General features: G+C 40.8%; 1 protein-coding gene across 1 annotated transcript in view; it reads right to left on the bottom strand.

The window, feature by feature from the left end:
• The window catches only part of LOC126485085 (probable ATP-dependent RNA helicase DHX35), a 217747-nt gene that overhangs the window by 170077 nt on the left and 25344 nt on the right, over positions 1 to 22326 (bottom strand). The window contains exon 4 of the mRNA XM_050108692.1: positions 10506 to 10720. Coding sequence (XP_049964649.1) covers positions 10506 to 10720 — 215 coding nt within the window. The remainder of the gene's footprint in view (positions 1 to 10505; positions 10721 to 22326) is intronic.

Genomic DNA, 22326 nt, shown 5'->3' with positions numbered 1-22326 from the left:
CTGGTGACTGTGCACTACTACTGTGCTACGAGGGACTTATCGAAGCAGCAAGACACCAGGTTAGTGATGCTGCCCAGAGAAGTACTCCCTTGACACTACAATGCCACTGAGGGTGTTGTACATGGCATCCCCGGTGGGGATGTAGCTGAAGAGTATCTTGGCGGAGTAAAAGTGTCTGCATACAGCAGTCATTGTAACAGAATGCGCACTAAGATTTAGTGCACGCGATAATACGAAGGTGATGAACAGTGACTTAAATAGTGAATAAAGGACTTGAACATGAACAGTGAGGTAGGAAAAAAGGATTAACTGGACAATGACAAACAGTGACTTTGGACAGTGTAAGCAGTGATTAGACAGTGAGCATTTACTTAGTGTTATGAGACAACAGTGCAGCGGAGGACGTGAGATGTAAAAATCGGTGCAGTGCATAACGTTTATATGTAACCTGCTCGGCGCAGCAGAGAGGCGCGCAAAAAGTGGTGGCTTATGATGCAGCAGAAAGCGAGCGCAGCAAGAGCTGGTTGAAACCGGTTTCGGAAGTCTGTCAAGGCCACACACACGAAGACAGCCGACACGAGGAACCAGTGAGTGCCTACCCGAACTCGAGCGAAGAAAGGGGCAGCGTCTGGAGCAGCGAGAAGACCGAACTTCGATGAGGACATATGGTGCGACCCGAGGCTGAGAGGTAGGATATATGCTTCTGGCTAATATTAAGCCAGCAGTGCAGACGCCAGCGGACAGCAGCTGGGGCAGCGCCATCAGCAGAATAGTGCACCACAACGGCAGCATTCTTGCTGAGAACATAAGGCAAAGGTAGAGGTGGTCAAACACAGTGGAGCTGACATAATATTAAGCATCCTTGGTTAACCTAGAATTAAAAGAGAGGTAAGAGTTATTGACACCATGGCAGATAAAAAAATAATTCACTTGCATCACAGAGATGTGATTTATTCTCCAGAGAGAAGTGAAATTAATAACAGTGACACTACCGAGGAGAATGAGGCAAATCACGAGACTGTAGAATTAAAAGATCAGAATAGAGACATTTATGCAAATGAGACAAATATGGCTGATGATGGTCAGGAAGTGGGTCGACATTTTCCCGGATTTCCCAGCTGCTCCGAGGTGTATACATCCTCTTAATCACTAGAGTCTCCATTGGTTGTGGTATAAACAGCCATGGTGGACTGAAGATTGTGATAAGACAGTTGATCATATAAATGGCCCATAAAACAGGGTACACAGTCAAGCACAAGATGGGCATTCTATTAGTAAAAGGGTGAATGGCCTTTCAGACCATGATGCACAAATTTTTTACACTAAGAGGTTTCTGTACTCAAACAAATGTTATATATAATTGCAAACTGCGTAGAAAAGCTAATCCAACAGTAATAGAGCTTTTTTAAACCTCATTAAGGAACAAGTGTGGCAGGATGTTTACAGTGCCAACAACACAGATGACAAATATAATGCTTTCCTTAACACATTTCTCATGCCCTTTGAAAGTTGCTTTCCATTTAGAACATTCTAAACATGGTACTAGCAGTAAAAGGCAGCCTTGGTAGCCGACTAGTGGGGTAAGGATATTATGTACAACATTATTGGAATTATATTAAAATGTTAGAAGTAGTCACAATCAAGCTACAGTAGCCCATTGCAAACAGTACTGTAAACGTTTAAAAATGTTATTAGGAAGTCAAAGAGTATATGGTATGCAAACATAATAGCTAATTCACAGGATATAATTAAAACCAAATGGTCAGTTGCAAATAAAGTGTGTGGTCAGCAGCACAAGGTCAACTATATAAAGTCAGTCAGTAGCAAAAATATTTCTGTTACTGGTAAGTCAGATATACGTACCGTAGTTAACAATCACTTTCTGAACATTGCAGGTGAATTAAATAAAAGCTTAGTTTCTACAGTGAAATGCCTTTCCAAGACTGATGTCCAAAATGCTCCTCTGAGTATTTCTGACAAGGTGGGGATTGAGTCAATAATTAAATCACTGAAGACTAAGGACTCATTGATATGATGGAGTACCTAGCAGAATATTAAGTACTGCGCTGCACATGTTAGCCCCGTACTTAGCCAGTTTTCTAATTTTTCCTTTAAGGATGGTCAGTTTCCTGAATGATTAAAGCACTCACTCAGTAGTAAAGCTGCTTTATGAAAAGGGAGAAAGGGCTACTGTAGAGAATTTTAGACCTATTTCTAAACCATCAGTATTCGCTAAATTTCTTGAAAAGACTGTGTATAAGGATAATTGATCATTTTATTTCACATAATTTGCTATCAAATGTACAGTTCAGTTTTAAAAGTGGTTTAACAACTGAAAATACTCTATTCTCTTTTCTCTGTGAGGTGCTGGATGGATAAAACAAAAGGTTTCGAATGTTAGCCATCTTTTTTTTTATTTAACTAATGCGTTTGATTCTGTTGACAAGATACTGCTTCAGAAGTTGGACCATCATGGAATACGGGGAGTACCAGTAGCTCACAACTGATTCATATCTTACTTTAACAACAGACAGCAAAAGGTCATTATTCACAGTGTTTAGAATGGCTATTATGTGGTGTGTGAGGGGCACGGTCAAGTAGGGGGCGCCCCAAGGGTCAGTGCTCAGGCCAGTCCTGTTTCTTATTTATACAGTCGATATGCCCTCTAGTATTACAGGTAATTCTAAAATATTTCTGTTTGCTGATGACACTAGCTTGGTAGTAAAGGATGTTGTGTGCAACATTAGCTCTGTTTCAAATAGTGCAGTTCATGACCAAAATTCATGCTTGCAGAAAATAAACTAACGCTAAATCACAGTAAGACTCAGTTGTTACAGTTTCTAACACACAATTCAACAAACACGACATTTTAATTTCACAGAATGGGCATATAATTAGTGAAATTGAACAGTTCAAATTTCTAGGTGTTCAGATAGATAGTAAACTGTCATGGAAAGCCCATGTTCAGGATCTCGTTCAAAGACTTAATGCTGCCATTTTTACTATTCGAATGGTATCTGAAGTGAATGATAGTTTGACATGAAAGGTAGTCTACTTTGCTGATTTTCATTCGCGTATGATGTATCGTATAATATTTTGGGGTGACTATTCCCATTCTCAAAGAATATTTTTGGCTCAAACAGGCGGTTTGGGCAATAAGTGGTGTAGTTTGTGAACCTCTTGTCGACTCCTGTGTGCAGTATACTGCTGCATCCATTTTCAAGCTACCACAAGAATTCAAAAACCTTAGCAGTAGTTCACACACTTTCAAACTGAAACTGAAGAGTTTCCTCATGTGTCACTCCTCCCATTAACTTATGTTTTGTCTATTTTGGTTTCATAAACTTTTTATATAAACTCTTACTGTACGAAGACATGTAGAAGTAGACAACAAAAACCCTTCATAAAGCCTAAAGAGCCACAGTCATTGACGAGATCATAAGCACCAAGTCAGAATTCACAAGGAACAGTAGGAGGAACTTTTACAGTACCTCCCAGCAGCATACAAGTATAAATGGCTATCCTGGTCTTAACTTCAAGAGGGCTGATGGGAATCTGGCAGCAGTGAACAATGAAGAGAACTGTTACATCCTAGCCCAGAACTTTGGAACACTGCTTAAAAGTGAAGAACGCAGAGCAAGATGTCCAAGAACATTTCCAGAGCAAATAAACAACAATTCTATTACTCTTACTCCTGACGAACTGCCGAAAGATTTCGTGAAACTGAAAAACAAGAAAGACACTGGGGAAAACTCAACCACAGCGGAAATGTTGATAAGTGAAGAGGAAATCGCCATTAATTCCAAGTTAAGTGCTGTGGCCTTCTCCACCAGACATCGCGGCGCCTAGAGTATCAGCAATCAAACTGACAGCCTGCAGCAGCGGGTTGCCCACCTTCGCAGGCACACCAAAGCACTATACAACTGACAGGCAATATTGATGAACGGCCACAGCAACAACCACAACAACAACACCACAGCAAAGACACCTGCGCCACCAGGGGCCACTACCGGCCCACATAATCATAAGGAAGAGGTCGCCGCAGACCTCTGAACTATTTTCACACGTCAACCACGTGACGGAAAATAGTTCCGAGGTACTCATCCACCGAATCGCTATAAAGGCCGCACATCGGCAGTTCATTGGCCGACAGCAGACTTGGATAGCTGCCGCCCCGGCAGCCCAGCTTGGAACTTCTCACTGATCTCTGGATTACGCTTGGTATATCGGAGAAGTCTCTGGCGGAGACTAGTAGGAAATTATTTCAGTTGTTTTCTATCTTATTCTTGCGTGTAGTTGTGATTCGAAGACGAATCACTGTTGTGTTGGTGTTACATTTGGAGAATTTGTTTTGGTTAATTGAACAGTCCAATAAATTGTTTTGGACTTTGATCGTTAGTTTCTTCTGCTAACGCAGACATATTATTAAGAGATTGAAAAATCTGAGAAACTGGAATAATATATGGTGAATGGAAAGCTGGAGTGATTCATCCTCTGTAAAAATAAAAAGGATGATAGAACTAATTTCAAGAATCATCACTGCATCTCTATCATACCTCAAAGTTGCAAGGTACTCTCTGAAGCATTGCAGGCCAGTCTGATTGAGAAAGTAGACCATCAAAATTGCAAATATTGAGGCAGATTCTGCAAAGGAAGGTTATGCGTCAAGCAGATTTGGAGCCTGAAAAAGAGTACTGGAAAATTATACTCTAAGGATCTGGTAGTTGTCTTCATCAACTTAAGAAAGCCTATGATAGGGTCAACTGGTCAGTATTGTTTAACATTGTGAAAGAATTTGGGGTGTGCTCTAAAACAGAGAGTATTATCAAGCAAACTTCAATGTACACAAATTCAAATGTAAAAGTCATGGGAGAAAGAGTTTTTAACTGAAACTGGAGTCCAACACAGTGATATACTGTCCCCAGTTCTCTTCTGCTGTGTGTTGAGGAGGAGGTCATTTGAGAATGGGAAAAGAAATTAGCCAAAAATGGTTACTGAAAAAAAGTTCTTTGCTTTGACCTAGATATATGGTTAAGAAACAGACAGCTACAGAGCAGATAAACACACTGAAGGAATAGGCAGGAAAACCTGGCCTCCAAATTTCTTTTGAGGAAACAAAGTACGTAATCAACATCCAAACAGCATCACATAATCTGAAAAAGTACAGTAAAATAGAAGAAGTGTACAGTTCCAGATACCTTGGTGAAACAGTGCAGATGAAAATAGCAGAAAAGAAGCCAATAACAGAAGGCCACTACTTTTTGTGCAACACATGTCCCACAAGGAAAAGCTAACCTCAAGGCACTACAACAGAGTGATCAAACTCAATACCTGTACACAAGTGAAATGATTGAGCACAAGATCCTTCGCAAAATTATAGGTCCTGTGATAACAGATTGAGAATATAAACTTCAAGGAAGAGAAGAGTTATACAGATGTAATGAATGAATGATGGAGTCAATGAGGAAACGATGATTGTTCAGAGTGTTCCAAGCTCACTCAATAAAAATTTTGTATAGTTGTTCAGTTGCCAACTTCTTTGAAAACATGACCTGCACCTTTAGTGATCAGCATCAAAAGATCACAATATGTGAGACACAAATATTACAATCTTGTGGTACATGTGCAGTTTGATGTTATCATTCTTTCGTCCATGTAACTTCTACATCTTAACTGTACTGCCATGGCATCACTGTCAAATTCGTTAGGGCTCAAGTGATCATCGAGAAGTTTACATCAAAGAAATACCACACTGACAGCTGGAGTTCTAGGAATACCTAGAACAGACTGGTGATGATTATTCACAATCCCTGATGATGATACAGAAAACTTAAGTCATAACTAGCTGCTAACAGAAAGAGATCTTTTGGCAGATGTGATGGCAAGTGGGAGCTGGTGATCACATGATAATGTGTTACAGCACATTGTAAATATCAAACTAAATTTATGCCATTTCTTTTCAGATGCAAACCAGAAATCATACTAAAATTATGTCAATTCTGTTCTAATGCACACTGGTACGCATATAAAATAGACAAAAACATGTTTTTAGCACACACTGTGATAAATAAAAACCAGTGTCAAATCCTAAAATGATGGTCAGCCACACTACAAATCAACTCTGACAAGGGACACAGCTGTCCATTTACAACTGCACAGACTGTGATCTGGTATCATACCTGCCGGCACTGAGGCTGCTACATTGCTCACAGCACCAGGTCAGTATTATTCTTTGAGCACTGCATGTAAAATACTCTGCAAGTGTAGAGTAGGAGGGATTTTAGAGGAGCAGTTGACATAATCGCACCATGGCCAAGTGATCAAGTGCACTGACTGAAAACCTGTAGGCTCGGATTCAATTCCTGCTGCTACTGACCTTTTTTTTTCCTTCATTTTATCTTATTCCTCACAATGTTAAACTATCCTCATAAAATTTAACCCTCTGACTGCTACAAAAGTGCTTTCTACGATCTATGCTGAGAGCGGCTGTATTGTCACTGTATTACTCGCCTAATGCTGCTACCTGTGCTGAGAGAGTGTTCCAGCCACTATGAAATACTTATCCAATTTTAAGGAAGCCATTAGGCAATTTTCAGTCTGTAATCTGCACTTGATAAAGGACTGAATTTCCTTTTCATTATGGATCATAGTTACAGTGCTGCATCAAATTAAGTAAAGCATTGCACAAACTTTGCATACAGTGATTTTAGCCCCTGCACTGCTGTGTATGAAATTTAAATATTATATTGAAATTTTATTTAAAATTGAGAGCAGAGTGATATCTCATTTTGTTCTAAGTTACTGGTTTTTATATTGGGCGGATGGTTGTGTGCTACATGCCCATTTCAGTCCTTGCACACTGCAAACTGCAATCATAAGAATCATGACATTTCACAAATGGTTCGAGATGTCAAAACAAGGTTTCCTGAAAATGATAGCACATAAAAAACACACGTTATATATAAGTACTTGAAACTTTTTTTATTCACCAACATAGGGAAGTAACTCACCCACCCCTGTCAATCAGTTGGATGGGACGTCTAAACATGTCAATAGTGTTTAGTTTTCAGAAGACTTACGCATAGAGTATGGCAGACTTTCAAGCAGCGGTCCACATGTGAGTCTCATAGTCCAGTGGTCAAGTGCATCAACTGCCTATTTGTTGGCTCAGGTTCGATTCCCGCTGCTACCACTGGCTTTTTTCCCCCCCTCAATCACTTTACTTTTTCTCACAAAAATTATAGAATTTAAATATATTTCCAACAATCCAGTTTATATAAGTAAAATTAACATATTCAATTTAGTTGTGATTACTACCCTTTTAAGTCAAATAACTATGGGCCACCACACTGTAACACACTGAAAAAAGTCTGCATGAGCCACCACTGACAGTATCACTGAATTGGCAAATATAGTTTTGAAGAATGAAAGACAGAATGACAGACGGGGTGGGGACAGACAGACAGACAGACAGACACTGACCTATTTTGTTTCAGATGGTACGAGGGTGTAAAGTACAGTTGAGTAAGATTTTTTTTTAAATAAATCATAATGTCACTGGAAAGTATGCTCAGCTGTAAGACATGAACATCAGTTATTATTTGATTTGAAACCAAAATACATAACCTCAAGTATTCAACAGTGATTGCCATTATTCCAACAGTTTGCATCACCCATCACCTTCCTCCCTACACTGTGTAAGTTGTTTCTCTGTAATTTAACAATTCTAAAAATAGGCTCACACAAAGTATGTTTTAAGTGTAGCCATCGATCTCCTGATTTCCTTCAAACTGAATTATTAATATACCAATGCAGCTCTATACCCATTACCCAGACAACCAATGCACCAAAAAAGTCTTAACTGGTGCCACATAAGCACCATACTGGAAATCATCCTCTGGTGCATGGCTTTTGAAACAAATCATGCAAAACCAAAGCTCCACATTCATACTCTGATGGGCCAATTGTGACCAACTGACCACTGTGTCACCCTCCATAAATGGCATCATATGGAGGGGCTTAAAGAGTCAGCACATCACTCTCCTGACCCTTATTGGCTTTCTAGACCTCAGAGTTTCTACTTATCACTCAAGTAGTTTCTCAACTGGCATCACCAGGTTGAGTGAAGCCCACTCTAGTCCTCCCACCAATGAAAAGTCCCTGGCCGTATCAAGAATCGAACTCCAGACACGCAGACCAGTGTGCTATGGCAGTGAACTGCTCTTGAAGATACTTCCAATTCATTTACCCATTAGATAGTAACAGACTTTAGCCCAGATCATAAATAAGTTTCTCTGCCAACAGTCATATTGTTTTGATAAACACATTCTCAAACAGTGCCTCAGAGGCACTGTTATCCCTTCAGTGTCTTGGAGACTAATAGTTGTGTCAAAAAACGGACCAGCTCCATTAATTGACCCGATACCTGCACTTTCCAGTTTATAAACACTTTTCAGTATTCAATGACACAAATAATGCTGACCTAGATTGCCACAAGTATATGCATGCACCCCCCACCCCCTTCCCAGTTCAGTGCAGGCTGGAAGAGCAGTTCAGAAATAGATAGGTTTTGCAATACAGGCATAAATATAATTACTACTCTTATGTCATAATATGTGACACCAACCACAACAAATCACTTATGCATGCATTTTAAACTTTATTGCTGTTACACTATAGAAGTGACATAGAACATCCAAAGGAGAGCACCCAAACACCATTCATGTGATCCATCACCACGGAAGATAAGTGCTGTTCAGTACTAAACCAGGCACTATGTAAATAAGATTTTAAAAGCAAGCTAATAGGGATGAATGATTTGTACCAGGCTGTTCCAACACTAAACCATAGGGTGTGGGCACGCTCACGCAACCCTCAACTCATCCTCGGGCAGGCACAGCTACTGCCAGCTGGTGGCTCAATTGCACACATTCTGCAGATGCATGATGCACTTGGCCACCTCTGCCCACAAGTGCTTGGCCAGTGTAGAAGGACTGCGTAGGCACAGGCTGACTGCCTGACTGCTTGCACATCAGCTGTTTGTCCACCTCTTCCTATGCGTGCACTGCCATCCACCGACAGGTACGTGAGCTGGAACAGCCTGGTTTTTATCATCACAACACAGAATTCAGTTGATGAACATGCTGTGAAATACAGTGGGTCTCGTGGACCTAGACAATCACAATTGAGATACAGCTATTACTATCCTATCAAGTCCCCTAAAGAAGGCTATTCTACGATGTACCACTGATACCTTTAAGGCACACATGTTCTTACGTCTGGTCTAGTGTAAATACAGTTCTCCCTTCAGTTCCATAGCTTCAAATTTATTTCCTGCGTATTCTGTGTCTTTCACTCATACTGTTCGAATAAAATCTTTCTGGGTTGATTAACAATGTCTTTTTTTTTCAGTCACATGTTTCTTTCTCTCAAGCTCCCTTGAACTCATTTGGAATTTACATGTTTATTTCACATAAAATTTCATCATGATAACATTTTCACCCAAGTAGAAAAGATAAAGCTGTCCTCAACACAAAGAGGGTTTGAACACTTAAGTCTTTACTTGGCATGGTGCCACTAGACGCAATATTCCCATGCCTTCCTCTGACCTTTGAACTTACTTATCCAACCAGTTATACGAGGTCTAACAAATTAACATTCATTCTGAATCACAGAGCAAATTAGCATTTTCAAAATTTTAAGACAAACTGAGGACTGAACCCCAGAACTTTGAATTTTTTGACTGACACTTACCCTCATTCCCATAGCCTTTACAAATAAACCCAATCTATTTATATGTTCCAACTCACGATCTTTCTGCATGTGTCAACTCAGGTTTTCACCAGATCGTAGTATATATTAACAGTTCTTAAATTTTAATTTTGTTTGTATACCATCACTTCCAAATGCTTGGTTGCCCTATGACTTATTTCTTCCATTTGATAAGTACTGTGAACATCAGTTTTGACAGTTTAACCTTCTATATGGCGAGACACGAAACTAAATATGGTGTCTTGCATAAGGTGGAACTCACCTATCTACAGATGTTTCTTAGCAATGGAAAATAAGAAGCTCTACAACATCCAAAAAATCATCACCTCTTGACTATTTACTTAGTAGTCATTAACGTTACATTTGATCATTTCTATTAATGCTAAAAACCTCATTTACAAGCAGTGTCACTCTATATTTTCCATTTGTAGCTGTTCTTTCAGTCTTTCAGTTTTTTCCTAATTTTGAGTTTTGATTATCGGAGATACATTAAGCAAGCACTGTAACTTATTCCAATAATAAAGAGCAATTGTATAATCTGGAAAAAATGAAAAATATCTATTTTTGTTATTAGAAATGCATAATGTATGTTAGAATTGCAGCATAAACACAATCTGACAGTTCTATAATGTTAAGCACTAGAAAGATATTGAAACAATGCTTCATCATTAATTATATCCAATTGATTTTCATCAGCGAAAATTCAGTGCATAGTGTTTTCATTTTAATCTCACCTGAGGAACCTGAGTACTTTTGCCACAGCCTGTTTCACCCACAAGCACTAATGTCTGGAAATTTTCCAACAGGTACAATATATGGCTTCTATTGCTGAAGATTGGCAACTGCTGACGCTGCTGTTCCAATGAAAATGAGACATACGGATTGTACACAAATGTCGTGGCATTATTTGGATCAATTTCAGACTTGTCCTCTTCCCACCAATTTTCAGCTGAAATCACAAAAAAACAAAGTATTGTGTCACATCGGAATCCACTAGCTTTTCCCCAGAACATAATGCTGAGCTATTATTGTTGTGAACATACTGTTTTGTAATATGAAATGATAGTTAAAGACTTACAAAATGAAAATATGTATGTAGTACCAATGTCTAATGGCAACCAACGAATATCAGCTCTGACACAGACACTAATTGTACCTACTAACTTTTATGTATCACAGTCTACAGCTGAAAACTGTGCCATGTTTTAATTTCATAGACATGAATGTCAGGTACAGTATGTTTCCGGACTGGGAAACGTTCGCTAAATGAAAGATTCCTACAGAAATTTACTGCGGGATAAAATCAATCATGAAGTATTTAGTAATGGGCTGAAAGAAGAACAGGAATGAAACGGTTAAGTATGGAATACATTACCTTTATTAGATTAACATTTCTGATAGAGTGTACCATTTCTGTGTGCACTAATTAAGGTTCAGTTCGTAAGTTCTGAGTGTGTTATTTAAAGAAATTAGTTCTATAAAGTAACATTGTTATCCTATCTAGTCAAGCAAATTAAAGTTTTATTTTCTGATTTGTATTTTTTAAAATACTGTGTAGCCTATTATTCAAATTAGGTATATTCGTGTTTCAACCTATATACACAATACAAAGTTCTATCACTTTCCAAATTCCACTGGGGCCTGGAGCTTTGTTCAATTTTAATGATTTCAGCTGTTTCTCAACACCACTGACACTAATATTTATTTCATTAATCTTTTCAGTGGTAAAAGAACAGGCAAGATTGTGTCAGTAGGTCAGTGCAGTGCTGCATCAGTCTCAGTAAAAAAGCAATTTTATAATACCTCGTCACGTAAAAAATGTAAAAAACATGGAGTGCAACTTCCAGTTACATGAGAGGCATGTGAACATAAACCTGAAGTTCGCAAATGACGATATTTGTTGGACCCGTGGTTATCGTATGCATGACGAACTTTAAGTTCTTCTCCACACAAAAAACAAAATTATCAAGGTATTTAACAGTGATTTTGAAATCCTCGAGAAAGAAATAGCATTCCTGAAACAAGGAAACAAAAAACTAAGTGAAAAAAGTTTGAGGTCTAGTGGAAACAGTGAAACAGTGGTGGAAAATACCCACAAAAAACAGTCGTATTGATATTGTTAAACGTGATATGCAAACAAAAAAGTGTTGAAACTTCCTGGCAGATTAAAACTGTGTGCCGGACCGAGACTCGAACTTGGGACCTATGCCTTTCGCGAGCAAGTGCTCTACCAACTGAGCTACCCAAGCACGACTCACACCCTGTCCTCACAGCTTTACTTCTGACAGTACCTCGTCTCCTACCTCCCAAACTTTACAGAAGCTCTCCTGCAAACCTTTCTTTCAGGAGTGCTAGTTCTGCAAGGTTCGCAGGAGAGCTTCTGTAAAGTTTGGAAGGTAGGAGACGAGGTACTGTCAGAAGTAAAGCTGTGAGGATGGGGCGTGAGTCGTGCTTGGGTAGCTCAGTTGGTAGAGCACTTGTCCACGAAAGGCAAAGGTCCCAAGTTCAAGTCTCAGTCCGGCACACAGTTTTAATCTGCCAGGAAGTTTCATATCAGCGCACACTCCGCTGTAGAGTGAAAAATTTCATTCCAGAAAAAAGTGTTGTTTATGGCGAAACAAATGTAATATCGAACTCAGAATATGTCAAAACCACAAATAAACTGACGTGGACTACAGTGAAGTCCAAAAACAGAACACGAAACCGTGATGAAAGTGGAAAAAGCAAAGCACTAGAAACTGTGTGAAAGTTGCATCGAATAAGTTTTCAGCACTAGACTCGGCCAGCAAACAGTGTAAGCTAAAGTAAATACAATGAATCCTCCGATAAATACCAAAACAAAAATCTAATGCCTCGAAGCACAAAAGTTATTACTGTATGTGGACAGCCACAGAAAAAGCCTTTCAGCTCCCCTTCATGAAGCTTTGCACAATGAATATTCTGTATTCGCAAAAGTTGAACCCGGAGCTACTTTAAGTGCTGTAGTCGAGAATTTATCAGAAACAAACAATCTGAAAAAAGTTGACCATGTTGTAATCATTGGCAGTGTCAACGATGTTTACAAAATCAAGAGCAAGTCAGTGCCCCCAGTTTACAGGAAGTTATTGCCAAAACTATACAACACAAATGTTACCCTAATAAATCTTCCAGTGTGACATGATCTCCTGCAGTGGTCACATGTTAATACAGAAATTGAGCACTATAATTTAGAAGTGCAGAAACTATGTAAAAAAACTAAATCATGTGCAATCAATAGACATAAGCAAACAAATGTGAAGAACATACCATGCACGGACTTCACTTAAACAGAAATAGAAAGCTCAAGTTAGTGCACCAGATAACGGAACTTTGTGAGGAGCTGCATAAAACCACAGACCCGATCATCTTGGATTATAATCAACAATTTTTTTTAGGCTCAATTTCAAGCAACATGATTTTACTGAACTAAACCCCTTGGATTGGAAAGAACCCTGCTAACATGGCAAAGAAACTTACTTGGAAATGAGTAAATTGTCATTACAGGGCATTGTTAAAGACTTGAGTAATAATTCAACTGATTCAGAAGACCATGTCACAAAGTGTTGTAAAATATCAGTGCCCTTTAGGATAATGCCTTTAAATGTGCAGTATCTTAGGCATAAACTCAATTTGCTGCCAGTATTTGTGGATGAGAATTCACCACAACTGTTAGTAATTACAGAACATGGACTAAAAGACAATGAAATTGAGTATCACAAATTATATGATTGTGTGTTAGCACATAGTTAATGTAGGCAAAAATACAAGGGATGGGGGTGGCAATATTCGTAAATGAAAATCTTCCATTTAAGAAAATCTCATTTGTTGAACAACACTGCAAAGAAGAAACAATTGAAATGGCTGGTGTTGTGGTCTGCATAAACACTCATTCAAGCAGTTTAGCTAAACAAAGTTCTTTGAATGTACCGCCCACCAAATACAGATGTGTTGTGCTATCTTGACAGACATAACAGGGCAATTAGACAAACAGGCCCCACTAACATTAGCATAGTTGGAGACTGAAATATTGATGCAAACTCCTGTGGTATAACCTATTCGAAAATAACAGGTATATTAAACTCATATAATCTCACAAATATAGCGAACTCTGATGGTAGAGTAACTAAGTCAAGCTCCAGTAAGACAGATTATGTAATGGTCAACAAAAATGTATAAGACAGTGTTAACTTTCAAAGTGTTGATTTTCATTACTCAGATCACTATTGTCAGGTGTTAGCTGTACCAACAGCAACTAAGATAAATGAGAAGTAGATCCTGAATAGCACCAACATCAGCACCTTCAGAACTAAGTTAGCAGAGGAGAAATGGGACACTATTTACCAAACTAAACGGTCAGAAAACAAATGGAAAAAAATTTTATAGGACAGTGCTGAAGCATTTCAACTGCTGCTGCCCTCTCAACGAAATAACCAGGGTATAACCAACTCTCATCTTTAAAGTAATCTAGGCTGAAACTTATAACTAGGCTGATTAAGTTAAGGCGGAAATATATATAAGGAAACAAAGCTACATATATTTAAGGAAAAGTACAATGGAAAAAAAACTTAAAACAGACCTTTTACACTTGAGGAAACAGATAAACAATGATGCAATAGAGCGTTCAGCCAACATGGGCAAGTAAGACAACCTTGAGACTAATCAATAAACATAGTAAAGTCACCAGCAAGGGACAGAGTGAACCAGTTAGCATTAGACACGAGGACCATCTAGTGAAAGATCCAAATGAAGTATGTAATTAATTCAGTAAGCATTTCATCTCTCCTTTTGACCAACAAGCCCCTATTCTAGATCTACAAGCTGCCACACCAAATGATGTCACGGATGGTACAGAGCTCGAATTTATGGAGGTGAATGAAAAGGAAATATATAACACAATGCAAAAGCTAAAGAACAAGTATTCATCTGGATAGGATGGTATCTTAAGTGTGGTGTTAAAGAAATGTGCCAATGAAATAACTAAACCCCTTACCTATCTTATCAACTGTAGTATTAATGAAAACATATACCCAAATGCCTTAAAAGTAAGTGTTTACAACCAATCCATAAGAAGGGAAGTAAAGAAGTAGTCTCAAATTATAGACCGATATCACTAACCCCTACCTTCAGTAAAATATTTGAAACAGTTATCCTATCACAACTCACAACATTCTCAAGAAACAAAATGCTTCCTGAATCGCAGCATGGATTTAGGAAAGACCTCAGCATGATCACTGCTGTTACCAGTTTCTTCCATTAAGTATATAGCAATATAGAATGGGGTATGCACACAGCCAGAATATTCCTTGACCTGAGCGAAGCTTTTGACTCAGTAAACCATGAGCTTCTCTTAAAAAACTGTGGGCATATAATATCAGTGATTCATTAATGAAACTTCTATCCACCTATCCGGTGAATTTGAAACTGAGTACCAACCTTACACATCAAACTGACAATAAGATCTTAACCTGTAAATCCACAAGCAAAACAGTGACACACGGAGTTCCTCAAGGCTCAATTCTTGGACCTTTTCTCTTTTTAGCATGTATTAATGACATTGTACAGCCCACAAACTCGCACATTGTAAATTATGCTGATGACACCTCAGTTTTATTTCATGGTAAAGAATTGTGAAATTCTCAGCGAGTTATGGAATACTAAAATTAAGTTCATATTTTCATGCACAAGGATTAAAGGTCAAAGTAAATAAATCGCAGATGCAAATATTTACAACTGGCAGCTCACACCACTCATGCATAAATGAGGTATGCGGCATAGTGGCAGAGGAAGCAAACAAGTGTAAATTTCTAGGGGCCCATCTGAACTCTAACCTCCAGTGGATTAGCCACACGTATGTAAAAAAGTCAGCAATGGGCTATATCTTCTTAGCCAACTGTCCATAATGGTGCCCACCCACACACTTAAAACTGTATTATGAGACAATCTGTCCCCGTCTTAGCTACTGTACAGAAATATGGGGTTGTGTTGCAGACATTCACCTTAACAGAGTACTACTACTACAAAACAGAGGGTTAAGGATTATAATGGATTAGGCTATAAAGACTCTTGCCGTGATGTTTTCAGACAACACAAGTACTTCACGTTATACTCTTTGTATCTTAATAAATTACTTTTTTTTGTCTCTCAGAAAACTGAAGTAACTAAATGTAGTGATATATATGACCACAACACCAGGTCCAAAGAAAATTTCTACCAACAAAGAAAAAGATTAAAAATAACGGACCAGAGCCCATATACTAATGGACTGAAGTGGTATAAAAAACTGCCAGAGTCCATGAAAAACAGAAATAAGAAGCAATTCAAATCAAAACTAAAAGAATTCTTAATTGAAAAGTGTGTCTATTCACCCAATGAATTTTAAATGGTTAAGTTTAAGAGCTGTAAAATAATGTATAAAAATAATTGGCTGTATTAATATGTCTTAAGATGTAATGTATTTTGACAATCAGTTTACTGTTTAATTACTATCTGTAAGACTAAGATCTAAATGTATCTTGTGTTTGTAACTGTACTTGACGGAAGCATCATATTGATGACTCCATGCAAAAAAAATCTTAATAAAAATTGGGGCAATTCTTCTTTGTAGAAGAACATTTGAAAATGGAGTTAAACATTTCAGCTTTTGCTTTGCTATCCTCAATTTCAGTTCAGTTCATCTCATTCACCAGGGATAGCACACTAACTTTGGTGCCACTAACAGCCTTTACACATGACCAAAATTTCTTTGGATTTTGTTAAGAGTATTTGAGAATATTCTGCTGCGGTAGTCACTGAAGGCACCACGCATTGCTTTCTTGACAGCCAATCACATTTCATTCAGCATCTCTCTTTCTGTAGCCCTATGCTTTCATTTACAAGTATTATGCAGTAATATCTGTTTCCTTAGAAGTTTCTTTACAGTGACTTTACACCATGGAGCCTCCCTCCCATTATGAACTGTTCTACTGGGTACATGTCTACCCATTGCATGGTCAACTATTCTTTTAAACTTGAGCCTCAGTTCCTCTACATGCTCCTGATCTGTGCTGAAAATTTCAAGTTTCTCACTGAAATATGACACTACTGATTTTTTATCTAGGTTACTGAACATATGTATCTTTCTGCTTATTTCAGTTGTCCTTTGCACTTTTGTGATCACTGCTGCCAGAACTGCATCTTTATCACTGATACCAGTTCCAACGCAGACATCCTCAAAGTGGTTACGTCTATTTGTTGCCATTAGATCCAATATATTTCCATCATGAGTTTGGTTGGTTGGTTTGGGGAAGGAGACCAGACAGCGAGGTCATCGGTCTCATCGGATTAGGGAAGGACGGGGAAGGCAGTCGGCCGTGCCCTTTGAAAGGAACCATCCCGGCATTTGCCTGGAGCGATTTAGGGAAATCACGGAAAACCTAAATCAGGATGGCCGGACACGTGATTGAACCGTCGTCCTCCCGAATGCGAGTCCAGTGTCTAACCACTGCACCACCTCGCTCGGTCATGAGTTTGGTTCCTAACCATCTGTTCTAGGTAGTTTTCAGAGAAGGAATTTAGTAAAGTTTCACAGGATGTCTTATCACACCCACCACTAACAAAACTGTAGTATTCCCAATTAATTGTTGGATGATTGAAGTATCCACCGACGATTACAATACGATTGAGGAACTTAGGTACAAGTTAACTGCAGTTCTCTCGAAAGTTTTTGGTTACATCAGGAGATGAGTCTGGTAGGTGATACAAGGATCCAATTATTTTATGCCCACCCCTGACATTGAGTCTTGCCTAAACAATCTCAGTAGCAGATTCAATTTCTATCTCAGTGGATTTGGGTTTCTTGTCTGCTGCAGCAAATATACCACCTCCATTTCACATTTGCCTATCCTTTCAATATACACTTAAATTTTCCCCAAAAAATCTCACTGCTATCAATTTCAAGTTTCAATGTGCTTTCTGGACAAAGTATTTTGTGAGCTCCACTGTTTTTCACAAGTGCTTCAAACTATGGCATTTTGCTGAATGCTTCAGTAGTTTACCACTAGGATTTTAATATTCTCACTTGTGGGAGGAATTTCTTTTGATCTTACACTTATACTTCTGGGTTTCCTACAGCTACCTGTATTGGATGGATGGTTGGTTGATTGATTGGGGTTGAAGGGACCAAACAGCAAGGTCATCAGTCCCTTGTTTCATATGTGGTCCATTCAGATAGTTTGACATCTCAGCAAAGTCAGAACGATAAAAGGGAAAAGGCTTAAAAATGTAAGAGTGCAGTCGTGTCGTCAATGGTAAGAACAAAATGAGGGGCGTGGAAGACAGGACAAAGAAGGACGCCGAAAATCACAGCAAAGAGACGCAAGGCGGAGCCCAACCAGTAAACCCGCCCGAGGGCGGGAATCAGGTGGGCGACGTCCATGGTCTGGGAACAGGATAGAATAGGAAGGATGAGTGGGAGAGGAATGGACAGCGATTGAATGAGACACCAGAAGCTGGGACCGCCGAACAGAAAGGGGGAGGGGGGGTGGGGATCCCAGCTTCAACCAGGAGACTATCAACAGGGCTAGTAGAGAAGGTACCGGTGGCATAACTGATATCTCGATAGTGGACTGGATCCAGCATGTGCAGTGTGGAAGGAGCAGTTGAACCATAAACTTGATAACCATAGTCCAAGCGAGACAGAACTAAAGCATGATAAAGGCGGAGATGGATGGAGCGGTCCGCACCCCAAGAGGTGTGGGCAAGGAAGCGAAGAACATTGAGTTTGCGGAAACATCCTACCTTCAGAAGTCTGATATGAGGCAGCCAAGTCAGCTTGTTGTCGAAAAGAAGACCCAGGAAGCGAAACTGTGGGACCATAGGCAATCATTGTGCATCGAGATAGAGCTCTGGATCAGGGTGCATTGTAGTACGGCGACAGAAGTGGACCACCCGCAATTTTAGAGGAGAGAATTGAAACCCGTGGGAGAGGGTCCATGCAGAGGCACGTCGTATAGCTCCCTGAAGCTGCCACTATACAGAGGCCATCGAAGAGGAACTAACCCAAATGCAGAAATCATCCACATACAGAGCAGTGGGACCAAAGGACCGACAGAGGCCACAAGTCCATCGATAGCAATGAGGAAAAGAAGTAGACTCAGTACAGAACCCTGTGGGATGCCATTCTCCTGTGTTCAAGGAGAACTAAAAACAGTACCAACCCGAACCCTGGACAACCGATGGAACAGGAACTGGTGGATAAAAATCTGGAGTGGGCCCCAAAGACACCACTGATGAAGTGTAAGTAAGATGTGATGGTGCCAAGCCATGTCATAGGCCTTGTGAAGGTCAAAAAATACTGCAACCAAATGATAGCACTGGAAAAAAGCCTGCCGAACTGCGGATTCCAAGTGAAGTAAATGATCGGAAACCGTCCCTCTCGGAAGTCACACTGGTAAGGGGACAATAGATCCCAAGATTCGAGGACCCAATTGAGCCGACGGGCTACCATCCGTTCAAGTAACTTGCAAACAACATTTGTCGGACTAATTGGCCAATAGCTTTCAACAAATAGGGGGTTCTTACCACGCTTAAGGACAGGAACCACGATGATATCCCTCGAAGGGAAGTCACCTTGGAGCCACATATGGTTAAACACCCGGAGAAGATGTTGCCGTTGTGGAGCACTGAGATGTTGAAGCAGTTTGTTACAAATGAAGTCTGGGCCAGAGGCCGTATCATGAGAAGAAGAAAGTGCAGAAAGAAATTCCCATTCAGTAAAAGGTTCGTTGTAAGATTCTGACCGACAAGGGGTAAAACATAAGGGGGAAGCTTCGGCCCACTGTTCCTGGTGAAGGAAAGTAGCAGGATAGGAGGCTGATGCTGATGCCGTTGCAAAAAAGCCATCTGGGAAATGAAGGCCTGGGAGGGTGGACTGCCGATGGCAACCTTGGCTATGCTTCGCTCCCATACCCGTGACATAGGGACAGTAAAACCGGGGGAAGAAACAAAGTGTTCCCAACATATCCGTTTGCTCTGTTTGATTAAATAACAGGCTTGAGCCCGAAGGAGTTTAAAGGTAATAAGGTTGGCAACAGATGGGTGCCTCTTAAGGTGTTGCAAAGCTCGATGGCAATCACGGATAGCAATGGCAATGGCCGTACTCCACCACGGGACTTGCCGGTGGCGAAAGGGTCTAGATGAGTGCAGTCCAGCAAGGCTAGCAGCGCGAACAATCACGTCAGACACGTCATGTAAGACGTCATCAATACAACCTGACAAAGAGGGAGAAAACATGACCCGTGCAGTGTATAGAGGCCAATCGGCGTGTTGGAAAGACCAACGAGGTAACCTGTCCATTGGGGAGCGGGAAAGGAGCGAGAGAATCAACGGGAAATGGTCACAATCACAAAGGTCATCACGTGGCAACCAGTGTAATGAAGGGAGGAGAGAGAGGGAGAAGAAAGAGAAAGATCAATGGCAGAAAAGGTACCATGACCATCACTGAAATGAGTAGGAGAGCCATCATTAAGAAGGCACAAGTCGTGGTCTGCAATAAACTGGTCAATGAGAAGACCTCGTCTAGATGGAAATGCACTGCCCCACAAGGGATGATGAGCATTAAAATCCCCGAGAAGGAGGAAGGGAGGAGGAAGTTGCTGAAGACGGGCAATTAAGGCAGCAGGTGTAAGAGTCCTGTCAGGAGGGAGATAAAGATTGCAAACCTGACCTCAGTGTCCAGGTGGACCCTAACAGCAACCGCTTCCAATGTAGTTTGAAGAGGAATCCACCTGCTAGCAATGTCTGTACGGACCAACGTACAAATGCCACCAGAGGCCTGCAGGGGACTGACCCGATTTCGACAGAAAACACGGAACCAACAGAGGGTCAGTGAGTGATCAGTGAAACAAGATTCCTATAGAACCACACAAGCTGCAGAGTAAGACGAAATAAGGGATTTCAACTCCGGAATGTGACGGTAATACCCATTACAATTCCATTGGATAACCACAGAACAATGATTCAAATGGGAGTTGAACAGGCTAAAGCCAGTCATGCCACTGGGTCACCACCCGTCACTGACATGGGGGGTGCAACATCCATGAACAACAGGTCATAATCTAGTTGTGAAGCCAGGGATGGGACTTCTGGTGACACCAGAGGCTCCATGTCCTGGGACTTATGTTTCTTCTTTTCTGTTTGAGATTGAGGAGGGCTGCGTGGCTTAAAGGAGCCAATTGCAGCAAGATCAGGAACAGAAAGAGATCGGGAGACCTGGGGGCCGACAAACTGTGGTTCTCGTGGTCAGTGCGTCGCAGCAGACCTTTGGCCTGGAAGGTGCCGGGAAGGGGTATCCCAGGAGGGACGCCCTTGATCGGCAGACGTCGAAGTAGTGGCACACTTCTCCAGCTGGGGAGGGGGAGCAGTGCCCAGAGGAGAAGGTGTGGGAGCCGCGGTGGGGGGGGGGGGGGGGGGGGGGTGAGGGGGGGGGGGGTCCAGGACTGGGGTAAGGAAGGGGGAGGAAGGAGTGGCTATGCACCCTAGCATCAGGCAACGATGTGAAAGAAAAGGTGGAATGAACTAGGAGGGCACACATCAGAGACACTAGGTAAGGTGCTCTTCCCCAAATGGCTCACACTATGGAATAGAAATTTAGTAATGGAGGTCAAACCTCAGAGGGGGGACCAAGGAATGCCAAAAGGATGAGGTGATTACGCAACAAAACTAAATCGCAAAACCAACACAACCAGGAGGATAGCGGGGCCAACATAAGCAAGGACACCAATAGAGGGAGAGCAGAAGGTGAAGGGGAAGGAGCAAGGAAAGGAAAGGAGGGGAAGGGCAAGGAAATGCAGCCCTGGAAAGAAGGAAGGCTGCAATAGCTTGGGGACCCGTGTTCGCCATGCACGTACTCACGAAAGGAGTCGCCTAATCTAAACAACCCTTGTGTGCACCCCACACACCGTTAACTACCTGAGTGGCAGCCTCTGATGTTTAGTGCACACCCAGCCTATTTAGGGGGACTCTACAGTTCTGATTCTGTCCTTCCCCTCAAATTGGAACCAAAGGGCCATAATCAGGTCTGGGGACAATGCTGCAAATTGTGAGCTTTGTTGAAACTCTAAATGCAAGGCTTGGCTCCTCAATCTTCTCTGCCTGTCACTGGAATGACCCAAGAATGACCTCCAAGCCCAGACGACTGGCATCATTTGTTCCAACGTGTGCCACAATCTGCAGATGGTTGCACCATGTTATTTCAATAGCTGCCGGAATAGCCTCTTCAACATGTTGAATGGGGCCTGCAGGCATACACACTGAATGCACCTGTTGCCCTTTCCTGTCCCTTGCTGCCTTTTCCGTAAGTTTCGCCATACGTTTGACCTGCCAACGATTAATAGAACCCTACCCTTCTGCGTTTGCCACTTCCTGACACCAGACAAAACAGGTTTCCCCAAAATAGGTAAAGTGAGTCCCTCTATGGGAACTATGCTCAAGGGGGTAACACTGATGAAGATGAACAAATAAAATTATTTCCAAAAAACAAAAATTCATTTTTTAACACAT

This window comes from Schistocerca serialis, chromosome 6 (genome assembly GCF_023864345.2).
Source record: "Schistocerca serialis cubense isolate TAMUIC-IGC-003099 chromosome 6, iqSchSeri2.2, whole genome shotgun sequence".
Taxonomy (NCBI): Eukaryota; Metazoa; Arthropoda; class Insecta; order Orthoptera; family Acrididae; genus Schistocerca; species Schistocerca serialis.
The sequence above is the reverse complement of the archived record's forward strand: the minus strand, read 5'-3'. Positions and strand labels throughout refer to the sequence as shown.